Raw genomic sequence first — 12,356 nt, forward strand, 5'->3', positions numbered from 1 at the left:
GGAGACTGACTAATCCCAACACAGGTCTGTTTCTGTCTCGTAGCCTAAAGAGGACCACAGATGTGATGTTCGGAGGGAAGCAAGTGGTGGTGTGTGGCTATGGTGAGGTGAGTTCCATGTACGAACATGAAGCAGCATCTCTCCCTGATGCATAGTCAAGACCCATCCTTTCCCCAGTGTTCATTATCTGTCTTTGACTAGCAATGACCTCTTACCCTTCCTAAGAGTAGGAGCATTAGGAAGAGTTCATACATAATAGAAGGAAATAGTGTCTCTCTAGACAGTTTTCCCTATGTCAGTGCATGGCTGACTGCTGATCCTGGAGGAAATTGTTTTCAAATCATGAGAAGATGGATGCCCACTCTGTTGTGCTTGTGCAGGAAAACCTTGCTAGAAGCTGCTGAGACATTATGTACAAAGTCTCTCTGTTTCCCAGCTTGCTTGGAGATTTGTCTGAAGTGCTATTTCAACACAGTCGTTGCTGGTAACGCTCTTGCATGCCAGTGTCAGAGCCATAGGGGTAATGGTGATTGGATTGGTGTGGAATGGAGCTCTGGACTGACTGCACCCTACACTGCTGTATCTTGGCTTTATAAAGCTGGTCTGTTATAATGAAGTGATTCTCTTGTTGAGTGGTTTGAAACTCCCTGATGTCTACAGAATTCCTGGATGTACGTTTATGGGGCGGTGCGGGGATCGTGCATCTTGCTTGTAAATCCTTCTGGAAGAGCCGGCACAAAGCAGGGATCTGACACCTTGCCCCATTCACATGCTGTGTGTATGTGTGTTTACCTTACAAGCTGTGTCCACTGCAGTGGAGGCCCTGGCAGTAGCAGTAAATGCTCTTCTCCCCAGGAATATGCGTACTAATTTGTTTATACACCAAAGGAGCCCAAACTTTGCCCAACCAAAAGGCTGTGTTGGCAATCTGCCAGGGACTCGAGGGTTGCATATAATTTGCCTGTCTGCTCAGAGCAAGCTGCAACATTGCATGCTGGGGGCTGTAGTCCCTCAGGGCGGCTTTGCCATGTTAAATACAAGATGCCAGAAGCTGAACTATGGGGCCATACTGACTACCCCATACATGTGCTAAATAAAATGGGGAGTCTATTACAAAGCTACAAACATACCCACGTTCTCCTTTTTTTTAAAAGTGCAGTTGGAGGTTAATCCTGGCCCAGGTGTGCATTTATTTATTTTAAAAAGAAAAGTTAGCTGTGATCTCTCCTCTCTGAACCCTTGTACCTGCTGGATGTTATGCCCAGGCCATGAATGCCAAGCAGGTGATCTTGGAATGACACTTCTGGGAAGGGAAGACTGGGCCGTGAGGGGCCAAGTGCCTGTTGCCATGCATACTGTAAAGCTGATGCAGCACATTCGTGCTCCTGAGCCAAGCTTTGAACTGAACCTTGGCATTTGGCAGGTGTCTGCGATGAGAATCTTGCTCGTAGCGCTGCTATCTGTGTAAACAAACAGGTGCAACTCGTCCATGGGGACCTACTGGGTCCTGTGTCTGGAGGCTCTTCATTGCATTGCAGGTTGGGAAGGGATGTTGCGCTGCTCTGAAAGCCCTCGGAGCCATAGTCAACATCACAGAGATTGACCCCATCTGTGCGCTCCAAGCCTGGTAAGAGATGAAATGTTAAATGCTGCTGAGTGAGCACCTGTTCCTTTTACTGTCTGTCTGGTCTTTGAGCTTCATCGGAGGGCTGACTTGAAGTCAGGCTCCTCAGGAAAATCCTTCCTCCATCCGGAACCTCATAACCCATGGCTAGTCTCATGAGAAGTATACGTCTCTTGGGGACCTTCCATCATTTGAGCGCATGTATCCTTGGCCCAGGACATCCAACTGGCCTTAGACACCTAGGTACCTTAACATTAGCTGAGATAGAAGAATGGCATGGGACTCCATAATGCTCTGTGCCATGTTGGGTGCCCACTCCCAGGTCTCTCTCACTAGCCATGGCATTCACAACCACAAGCTTTCACATAGGCCCCTTTGCACATTGTCCATCTTGCACTTAACTGCACTCAGGGTGTGGGTGGGAAGCCTGCTACTCTGATGTTACCTGATCAGGGTAGATTTTTAGCTAGTCTGTTGCATTCCCTCCTGGCTTCACCTTTCCAGGCTGTGCTGTGCAGGCAGGCAGGGGTGCTACGGTTCATCTTCTCACTCTGCCCTTTTCCTTTCGCCAGCATGGACGGCTTCCGGGTGGTGAAACTCAATGAAGTGATTCGCCAGGTGGATGTGGTCATAACCTGCACAGGTATGGAGTTTTGTGGGGAAAGGTGGGGGTGATGCTTGCTTCAAGCTCCATGGAACTGTTCCTGGGCCTGTGTACTCAGAACAGGAATCTCTATAGGACTTCCCTGCTCCACGCACATCAGAAAGTAGGTGATGGGCTCCAGTGATTGTGCACGGAAGATGTACTGATTCCTGTGCTTAGACACCTCAGTCAACATATTGCACATGCAACGTGGGGGGGAGAACTTGTGACCTTGGGCTCCCAAAACTCCCTGCCCTCTATGTGGGGAGCTAGAGCAGCTCCTCTGCTAGTTTAGCCTGTGGAAGGAGCCGATCATGCCTGAGCAGGTCTCCTCAGGCACTTAACGTAGCTAGGGCAGTCATGAGCATACAAGGGAGAAAACTGGAGTGGAGGGTGAGGGAAAAATCCAATCCACTGCTGTGTTGGTGTCAAAATGTGAGCTCCACCTGCTGTCCTCAGTGCATCAAGGTGAGTCAAAGGGACTCCCCCTTACCTTGGGAAGGGTGACATTGTAGTGTAGGGGGTGCACTTTTTTCTTGCCATTTTGTGTTCTCATTGCTGCCTGGGTGACCTCATCCTCCACAGCCACCAATGGGAGCTCACCCTGGGAAGAGGCACTAGGAACTGATCTCCCCAATACCACAACCAGCTCATGTGCAGAGACCACACCCATGGCCCTCTGGTCAGCAGAAAGCATAACCCCTCTGCTGCCAAGCACTCCAGCCAGCCCTGCCCTAGTGCATATGGGCCCAGTGCACCAGCCAGTTGTGTTCTGGCAGAGCCTGTGAACCTTGTCCTTTGCTTTGGGGCAGAAATCTTCAGCACCTGCCATAGAGAGAGGGATCGGGAGGCACAATTTACAGCTGTTTGGGCTCATCTTAGCTTCCCCCTCTTTCTCTATAGGAAATAAGAATGTGGTGACCAGGGAACACTTGGACCGAATGAAGAACAGCTGCATTGTGTGTAACATGGGCCATTCCAACACTGAAATTGATGTGGTGAGTCTCTGCTGCTTACCTGCCCCATCACCCTTTCCAGCAGCGAGCCCCTGGTTCACTGTTAACCTCAGACTAGCCCCAGACTGCCTACCAACCTACTCCTGACAGTCCTATCCTCCATGCTCCTGGGTTACCTCCTTCCCACTGGGACCCACTTGCCTTGGATCACAGGTAACTGACTCCTGCTTGTTTCTCTCCTCATAGACCAGTCTCCGTACCCCGGAGCTGACCTGGGAGCGCGTCCGCTCACAGGTGGACCACGTCATCTGGCCGGATGGCAAGCGGGTGGTCCTGCTGGCCGAGGTATGTCCTGGAAGTCAGGCCAGAGAGGCTGCAGCTGAGCATCTGGGCTAAAGCATCACATTGCAGGAGGTCCTGTGTCTGTTCGTATAGTTTCTGCAGCCCAGGAGATGACATTGCGGGCACTGGTTTGAGATTGGGATGTAGCTCAATACAAAGACTATAGAGTAACTACAGAGCAACCTGTGTGGCTGGGACGGTCTTTGAGTCTGGGGGGACCCTGTAACCACAGACTACTGCAGTCACAGAGCTTTCTTGGTTTGATTTTTCTCAGAGGTGCAGAGTTACTTATCATTTATATACTGGTCTCTCAGCAACACCGTTACCAGCTGGCTTGCTCTTGCCCATCCATGCAAGCCAGACCCAATAGCTGTCTTGATTTGGGAAGGACCCAATGGCTACAAAACACTGCATTACTCTTCCCTTTCCAGCTGGTCACTCCCACCTTCCTGGGCACAGCACAGGCCTTGCAGTTGGAGTGACTCTGTCTCTCCCTTTGTCAGGACCACACCGATTCTCTGACCTTTAGCTAAGGACAGGTACTGCTCTCAACCATTTGGGTGGGAAGTTAGGGCCTCCAGGGTAGCAGGATACTTCACCTTCTCAAATAGCTGGGCTGAGAGCATGACCTGCCCCTGCCCCAGGGAGTGAGACTAGATATGGACCCCTGGGAGGAGTCAGTAACAAGTTTGGGCTTTTTGGCTTCATCAACTAGTAACCCGACTAAATGGGTGAATCTGAAGCATTGGGGGTAAAAAAAAATTCCCCCCATTTTCATAACTCTAAGCCTCCCCAGTGTAATGAGTTCACTGTTCTCAGTGTCTTCATCCTGTTGTCATTTTAGGGTCGTCTTCTCAATCTGAGCTGTTCAACAGTTCCCACCTTTGTTCTGTCTATCACAGCCACCACTCAGGTACGTAACAGGAACCATCAACGCCTGCCTGCCTTGCCTAATGCTGTATTTCGAGGTGTGGGTGTTAGTGTTTCTGGGCCTCGTGCGGTCTTGGGGTTTGACATAACCGCTAAGCATTAGGAGACACTTTCTGTAACATACAAAACTTCAACCACTTGAGTCTGCATTTTAAGTTGTTAGAGCATTTATTTCTTTGAACTTTTCTTTGGGTCAAATAAATTCTCAAATCTGTTTTTGTGGCTCTGAGGTTAAAATGATTTAAATCATCCTTGGTAGCAAAATCACCTCGAACGGACAGCCATCACCACCACCCCTTGCGTTTCTTGGCACATGGCTGCCTCTGTAAACAGGCTTATAAACACATACAGCTATGAGTTCGGCTCTTTGCCATACACAAAATCAAGGCAGTCCCTGCCCCGATCTAAGAGAAATGCAGGGAATGCAATACGCTGGGAAATCCAGAAGTGGCAGATGGTTAAACTTGTTTTAAACGAAACTCTACCCATGGGCATTGCAGAAGGGAGTTTTGGTGTTACAGTAGCTGCACGCCTTTCCCTTGATGCTGAGTTACTTCATGCCAGTTGGAACACGTACAACGCCAGCATTTTGGGCCAGTTACTATAAATTGGTGGAGCTTTAGTGACTTCAAGGGAGCTTTATATCAGCTGCAGAGCTGGTCATTTCTCTTTCGAAGGGACACTGTCAGGTTAAAATGAATGTCCATTTCAAACGAATTTCCTTGCCTGTTACTTAACAGCCTTACATTTTTACAAAAGATAATTTTATCACTGATTTACTTTTCCACCATGTCTGAGGGCTGTATTTTTACCTAGCATTCAGTTGGGGGCACTGAAAACATGCTAGTCAGTTTCTCTCTGGTTCTCCAGCACCAGGGATGGGATCATGCAGTATTTGAATCACACGGCAAGGAGGGGAGGTTATCTTCCAAAAGGAAACATTTATCAGGGATAGTATTGTAAAGGGTTTTTACAAAAGCTAGACCTTGGATCTCACTGTCCTGCATTGCATATGGCTATTCTTGTGTGCTTACGTGTCGTCAGTATCACAACATCCACACGTGTCATGGTCTGGCCTCTGGTCAGCTCTTCTCTGGCTCCATGCTGTTGGTGAGCTCTGTACTGGTGACTGACCTGTCCTTTCTGATCTCTGCAGGCTCTAGCTCTGATTGAGCTCTACAACGCTCCCGAGGGACGTTACAAACAAGACGTGTACCTGCTCCCTAAAAAGATGGGTGAGTAAAGGAATTACCTGAGCCCCGAGTTGAAGTGGTCCCCAACCAACAGGGCTGTGAGAGATCTGATCAGGGCCCAGCAAAGCTGTTAGAGCAGTGGTTCTCACCCAGGGGTATGTAGAGGTCTTCCAGGGAGTGCATCAACTCATCTAGATATTTGCCTCGTTTTACAACAGGCTACACAGAAAGCACTACCAAAGTCAGTACAAACTAAAATTTCATACAGACAGTGACTTGCTTATACTGCTCTATATAGTGTATACTGAAATGTAAGTACAATATTTATATTCCAGCTGATTTATTTTATAATCATACGGTAAAAATAAGAAAGGAAGCAATTTTTCAGTAGTCACCTGCTGTGACACTTTTGGATTTTTTATGGCTGGTTTTGTAAACAAGTAGTTTTTAAGTGAGATGAAACTTGGGCTACTAGACGAGACAAATCAGACTTCTGAAAGGGGTACAGTAGTCTGAAAAGGTTGACAGCCACTGTGTTAGAGAAACCACAGTCTCACCAGACTCTGCAGAGATCTCTGGTCCACGTTCCCTGTTCCTATAAGGAGCAATTTATGCAAGCTAACTGTGCATGATTGTTCGGCAGGGATTGCAGGAGGCAAGAAGTTTGGGGTGATGCGTATGCACTGTCAGTGAGTTGGCTGTTTTGTGTAACCACTTGGATTGGACCTGTTGCCTTTCACACCCAAACCTTTTCCTGAAACCCAAAGAGCTAGTGACAGCTTGTCCTACCTAGCAGTTCTTCAAGCTAGATGCCCTGTCTGATTGTTCTTCTGACTGAGTGAGAGAGTCAACAAGATGCTTTTAAATATTGAGGCCGAGACTCTTAGCAGTAAATTGTAGGTGATTCCAAGGTCAGGCTGCCTTTCACATCAGCTCAAGGTGTGGTAGTGGAAGTGAGTGAGCTGGACAGAGCAGAATGACTTGAGGCTATAGTTCTCCCTGGAACTTGCAATTTCGATGTGTCGGCCAGTGTGAATGTGTTCGATCACACTTACTATATTAACATAAACCCAGAAGAATAGTCTCTTTAAAAACAATTCTTCCAGGGCATATGTGCAGTTCCCACTTGTGGGATTGGTGTCCTCAAGTAACGACACAAGTGGGAAGTGCAAGAGATGACTACTGAAGAAACATTTGCCACTAAGTGGCCTTTTTTGGCACACTTGAGGCTTGGCTAAATACATAATTTCCCCAGTGGTCTGTAACTGCCCTGATCAGTCATTTAAATACCCACTTATTCCTCTAATGCATTGCAACGGGGTTGCACCCCGTGAACGCCTCCCTCTGGTTGGATGTGTCTGTGGTCTTTAAACCAGTCCTAGCCTCGCCTTCGGGCTGTGTCCCCCACCCCTCCCCGGGCTTCCTCGCTGCAGGCAATGGTTTTGCCCTCTTAGTCTGTTTTGGCCCCAGTCTTCAGCTGGGCCTCCTGACAGTTCAGTCCCCTTCTGGGGGTTTAGTGCTGTCTAATTGTAGGCCCTTCCCCAGTGGCCTATAGGGGGACCTGGGCTCTCCCACTACTCCGGGCCCCGGCCTTCACCAGTATCTTATCCTTAGCTCAGGGCTCTTCTAAGCTCAGGCCCAGTAGTCAGCCAGGAGCTCTCCCGTGCTCCCTCTATCCCTACTAGCACTGGGCTGTCTGTTATGTTGCACTTCCTTCAGCCAGCCACATCATCCACGCTCCTCCAGCTCTAGTGAGGAACAGCCCTGTGTTTGGTTCTGGCCTCTGTAGCTCCTTTTTATATGGTCCTCCTGACTGCTGATTGGCTGTTCCAGCAGCCCATCTGATTAGTTGCTTCCTTGCAACCACTCTAGGCTGCTTGGAGGAGCTCTCCACTGCTCCTTTCCAGGGATGGGTGTGGCAGGAACCTGAGACCTCCAGCTGGGGCCTTTGGGCCTAGTCCACCCCATCATATGCATATTAACTCTGAGTGGTGATACGGCTTTTCAGGGCTGTTAGTTTATTGTATCACTTAGAGCACAGGGTCTGCCATGCTGGAACACACCATTGATCAATCTAATCTGGCAGTGTCCAGTGCTGGCTCCGTCAGAGGAAGGCATAAAACTCCTATAGTTGAAGCATCACTCCATGGAGCAGTTACTTCCTGACCTTACACTGGTTTATCCTGAAAGATGAGGACCGAGAGCCCTTGTAGTTTTCAGAGCTCATTCTGCTTGTCTGTTTATATCCCTCTCCCCTGCCCCTCTATCTGTCATGTCTAGATAGTAAGCTCTGCAGGCAGGGATTGATTGTCTATTACTCTGTTTGTACAGTGCCTAATACATTGGACAAGTACTACCATAATGAACATGGTTAATAATAATAATATAGCTGCAGATGCTTTCCGTATGAAATGTGCATTCCTTTTTTCGATTCAAGCCTACCCTGTTTACCCCATTGCATTTATATTAGATATATTTTGCAGGTGGGGTAGAGTTTGCTCCATGCTAACATTGAAGAGCCTGAAAAGTTAGCTTCTAAAATGACTTGAGCTCTGGACACAATCACTTGAATACACTATTTTTTCCTGAATTCATTACACTGGGAATCAGTGACAAGTTATTAAAATCTGTGCCTAAGACCTGCCCTGCTAGGATGTACCTTGGCCTTAAATTTGATTGCACCTCTGAACTCCTCATTAGATTTTACATTGGCCTTATCCTGAAGTCTAATCCCATCTGTTCTCTCTAGGGTCTTATACCTTGCCCATCACTGTAGTATCGAGTGCCTTCCAGTCGCGTATTAAGTGATGTGACTTAACATCGGTCATGTGTTTGTTTGTTGGTACTGTTGAATGGGCTCCCGTGTGCAGGGCCACCAAACTCAATTGCCTATGGCTTCATCTTTACTCTTCCCAGATGAATATGTTGCCAGCTTGCACCTGCCTTCATTTGATGCCCATCTGACAGAACTAACAGATGATCAAGCGAAATACCTGGGACTCAACAAAAACGGGCCTTTCAAACCCAACTATTACAGGTAACATCTGTGTGAGGGGGATAAAGAATCCATATTCTGGTACCTTCTGAGGCCTCTTCCAGCAGTAGCAGCATGGGTTGTGCCTCTTTATTGCAGCGGCATGTGGGTGTGGAGCTATTGTGCTGCTTGTCGGGGCAGGGTAATGCCATCTAGGTGGTTGGGACCATGGACCAGCTCTCTGCTTAGCTAGTTCTGGGTTGGATGATAGTCACCCAGACTGTGAGTACAGCTAGTGTTTGGCAGGGTGAGGAACACACTGCACTGGAGAGGGACAAGTACTTCCAGATACATGGAGGTGATGGCTGCTCTCTGAAGGTGCCAGATGTCCCACCGATGGTGTGGCTTCTAGTATGATACGTGTTGCCTGATTCTGGTCTCCTTTCCTTGTGTTTCAGATACTGATGGACCATAACACTGAAGGACCAGACCACATGAGACAACTTTAGAGAAATTATTTTTAAAGATCATTTTATTTTGTTTTACTCTTTTCTTTTTTTAAAAGCTGTTGTTTTTCTTTTATCTGTCTGATTTTAATGTCACTTCTTTGTTTTACATTTTCACATGATCGCGTCTCTCTGTACGTCTGATCTTGGCAGACAACCTGGGATTTGCTTACTGCTTTATGACTGAAACCTGGCCATGGGGTTTCAGACTTAAACCCTTCAGATGGGAAGGGTTTCCTTTCCTGATTATGAAGGGCAATTCATTCCCACAGTGGTTTTTTACCTTTCCAGTGCACCTTAGTCTTAGTTGGGATATTTGCAAACACTGAGATGCTGTACTGTTTTTTTCTGTGTGGAATTATCTGCAACTTCTAAATTGCCTTAATGAGCCCAGTTTTTAGCTGCTAGATCAATGCTCCTATCCTTGTGTTGGAGCAGAGTGGCACCTAGTGGCCAGTTAGGGTAAAGGTGTGTGACCCCCAGACCGGGTTTCCTATGTGAACTTGGGATGGGTGGTATGGGTGGTATGGTGCCAGGTTAAGGATAAGCCCAAGTGGGTGTTAACTAGTCTATTTCAGGGTGCTAATCTAAATTTGAATGGGGATCACCTACCCATCAGACTCCTTGTCTCTCCTAGATTTTAAACTGCATCTTATTTAACTTCAGACCATTTTTCTTTATATTTGATTCTAAAACGTTATTTTAAAGGAGAAAGTGTTTCTAAGTGGAAACACTGTGGCATAGTTGGGCAGCAGAGAGCATGCTGCAGCCTGTTTAGCCATGGGCAGGCCTGGCCAGAGAGGGGCCAACGTATGACACCTCCTGTGAACTCCTCTGGGCTTCTGAGCACAAGTGTGTTGAACACAGATGACCCTTTCTGCTCCCGTCCCCTTAATGTGTAGCGTGCAGGGGATGTTCTGATGACGTAGCAACTTTTCCATCAGCTTTAACGGCGAGCTCTCCTGTTGAAATCAAAATCCTCCAGTCAGTGGACCATTCTGTAAAGCACTTAGCTCCGCTCAGAGCCAATGACTCTTGGAGGTGGAATCCCTGGCTAGCTGCACTGCTGTCTTCTAAAGCGTTCAGCCAATCACTTCTTCCTTCCGCAGCCCAGAAGTTGGCAGGTTGTCTTATTTCATCTGGTTCCCCATGTTATGGTCTCACTATGGAAGGGCCTGATGCCCCATGGTTTTCAGGCCTGTGTTCCAGGCTTGCTAAACAAAGATCACAGCACAACAATCCAGATTCCAATTCATTGCTCAGTGACATGTAAAAGGGAAGGAGTTTGAGCTGCAGCGGCCTAAAGGCTCAGCTCCAGCTAATGAGGGTGTTTCTGCTGAGTGTATGGCGTCAGTCCAGCACTTCACGAATGTACAGGTACAAAGACAATCGAGTTGTTGCAGTTGGGCGTAGCAAACACCCTTGACCACCAACCCTGTGCTCCCTTGCCCCCCTCGCCCAAGTACACAAGATTCATTCCTAGCACCACCTCTGAGGAACCTCCGTGTGTTTGTTTATGGGTGACCCCGGCTGCTTTCCCTCTCTGGGGGCGAACAGCTCCTTGCTGATGAGAACAGGGGCAGGATTAAGATTTCATCCTCCAAAACCTTGCAGCACTTCCAATAATTCCCCCTTATTCCTCCAGACTCTTCTTCACAACCTTGCCCAGGCTCCTTGATCATCTTCTTTCTTTCCCCTTCTCCTAGATAGATTCTTGATTTCTCATTGACTCACTGCTGCATTGGGCTGACTCAGACTGCCAGGGCTGGTTCCCAATGACCTTACCGAGTCCGCCCATGTACCCCCCTCTGCCCCTCATAACCTGAATTTCCAGCAAGATGCAGCTGGGTTTGGAGTGATGAGCCCAGGATCCTTTGGGGGCCCTGCTCTCCTTTCCTTGCTCAGGGAAGAGGACGTGGCCAGGAGCACAGGGAAGCTCCCACTCAATCATTGCTCTAGTCCAGGGGGTTTGCCCCATGACACAACTCCCGGCTTTTTCTCCCTCTGCACTTCCTGCTCGCATAGAAGTTCTAGTATCCCAGAGCAGGCTTGGTTCTCCCACAGAGTCCTATGTACCATCCTAAATGTTCTCTGTCATGACTGTCGGGAGGGGCCCCTCTGTTCCATTTGTCCGTCTCAGTGTTACAGTGTCAATAGGAATCTTAGCTTAAGGGCTCCATCTCTGTACAAGCCATGTAACGAAAAGGACACAGGGGAACACTTGGTCTTATGCCTAGAGAAGCCTTGATTCTGTCAGAGGGAGCATGTTAGCACCAATCCGGGTGGGAGAGGTTTATTTTGTATATGAATGATTTTTAATGGATGCAATATTAATCCTTGCAGATGAGCAATAAATCATTAAAGTCTAATTAAAAAATGATTAGAAAAACACTTCTCTTGCCTTGTGAGGTTTTGTTTAAAGATCTAACATGGTGGCCTTCAGATCAGTGAATCAGTTGCTATTATTACCTAAGGCACAAGAACAGAGCTACTTGTCTACTTAAAATCATGGACCATACAAACAAATTGTGGTGCACCTCACTTATGACACCTTAGGTGGTGGCACGTGACTGCAGTAATTAACTGGTCATGTCCTTGAAGATGCAAGCTCGTCACCCATAGACATAAAAATCTCTCCCTCCACAGTGTTTTCATGAATCTAGCAACTGTAGAACTCTTCTGTGTATGTAGATTAGCACCAGTGAGAGAGGATCTGACATTGGGCTTTGTTACAATCACACATCAGGATTTTTAACATCCTGTGTTATTGGGCTCATACCATGGCCAGCAAATTAAAACCAGCCTCCCTTTGAGGTTGTCATCTTCTCCCCCTCTCCCGCCAAAGGAATCTGCTGTTTAGCTCTGCCTTTGACCCACTGCCATCTGGTTTTGTATTTAAAGGGACAACTTCCAGATCTGCCTTGAGATGCCTGAAGGCCCAGGGCTTTGCAGTACTGTCACATGGGTGAGGGTTGAGCTGTCACTTTCTATGAACCACCACTGATGAACAGCCTCCCTGAACTTCCCTGGGGTCCTTTCTGCTCTGCTGCTTTCGGTATGGATCTGAGATGCTGAGGTACTAGTCAGTCCCTCGTTTTGGTCTCCCTGAAGACAATGGGTTCAAAATCTCAAAACTTCCTTTCTCCCTGGTCTTGTTTTACATAGAATGGTTCAAATTAATCTACAAA

The 12,356-nt window shown here is 47.7% G+C and overlaps 1 protein-coding gene across 2 annotated transcripts in view; it reads left to right on the forward strand.

The window, feature by feature from the left end:
- The window catches only part of AHCYL1 (adenosylhomocysteinase like 1), a 38,216-nt gene extending 28,340 nt beyond the window's left edge, over positions 1-9,876 (forward strand). Inside the window, exons 9-17 of one of the 2 annotated variants that reach the window (XM_039537367.1) lie at positions 44-107; positions 1,539-1,627; positions 2,197-2,267; positions 3,171-3,265; positions 3,470-3,568; positions 4,410-4,478; positions 5,652-5,730; positions 8,605-8,725; positions 9,121-9,876. In XM_039537367.1, coding sequence (XP_039393301.1) covers positions 44-107; positions 1,539-1,627; positions 2,197-2,267; positions 3,171-3,265; positions 3,470-3,568; positions 4,410-4,478; positions 5,652-5,730; positions 8,605-8,725; positions 9,121-9,127 — 694 coding nt within the window. In that variant the 3' untranslated portion in view covers positions 9,128-9,876. Of the gene's footprint in view, positions 1-43; positions 108-1,538; positions 1,628-2,196; positions 2,268-3,170; positions 3,266-3,469; positions 3,569-4,409; positions 4,479-5,651; positions 5,731-8,604; positions 8,730-9,120 lie in introns of those variants that run through there. The other variant, XM_039537368.1, reaches the window with a different exon arrangement.
- The last annotated feature ends 2,480 nt before the right edge of the window (positions 9,877-12,356 follow it).

Source organism: Mauremys reevesii, linkage group 4 (genome assembly GCF_016161935.1).
Source record: "Mauremys reevesii isolate NIE-2019 linkage group 4, ASM1616193v1, whole genome shotgun sequence".
Classification (NCBI taxonomy): domain Eukaryota; kingdom Metazoa; phylum Chordata; order Testudines; family Geoemydidae; genus Mauremys; species Mauremys reevesii.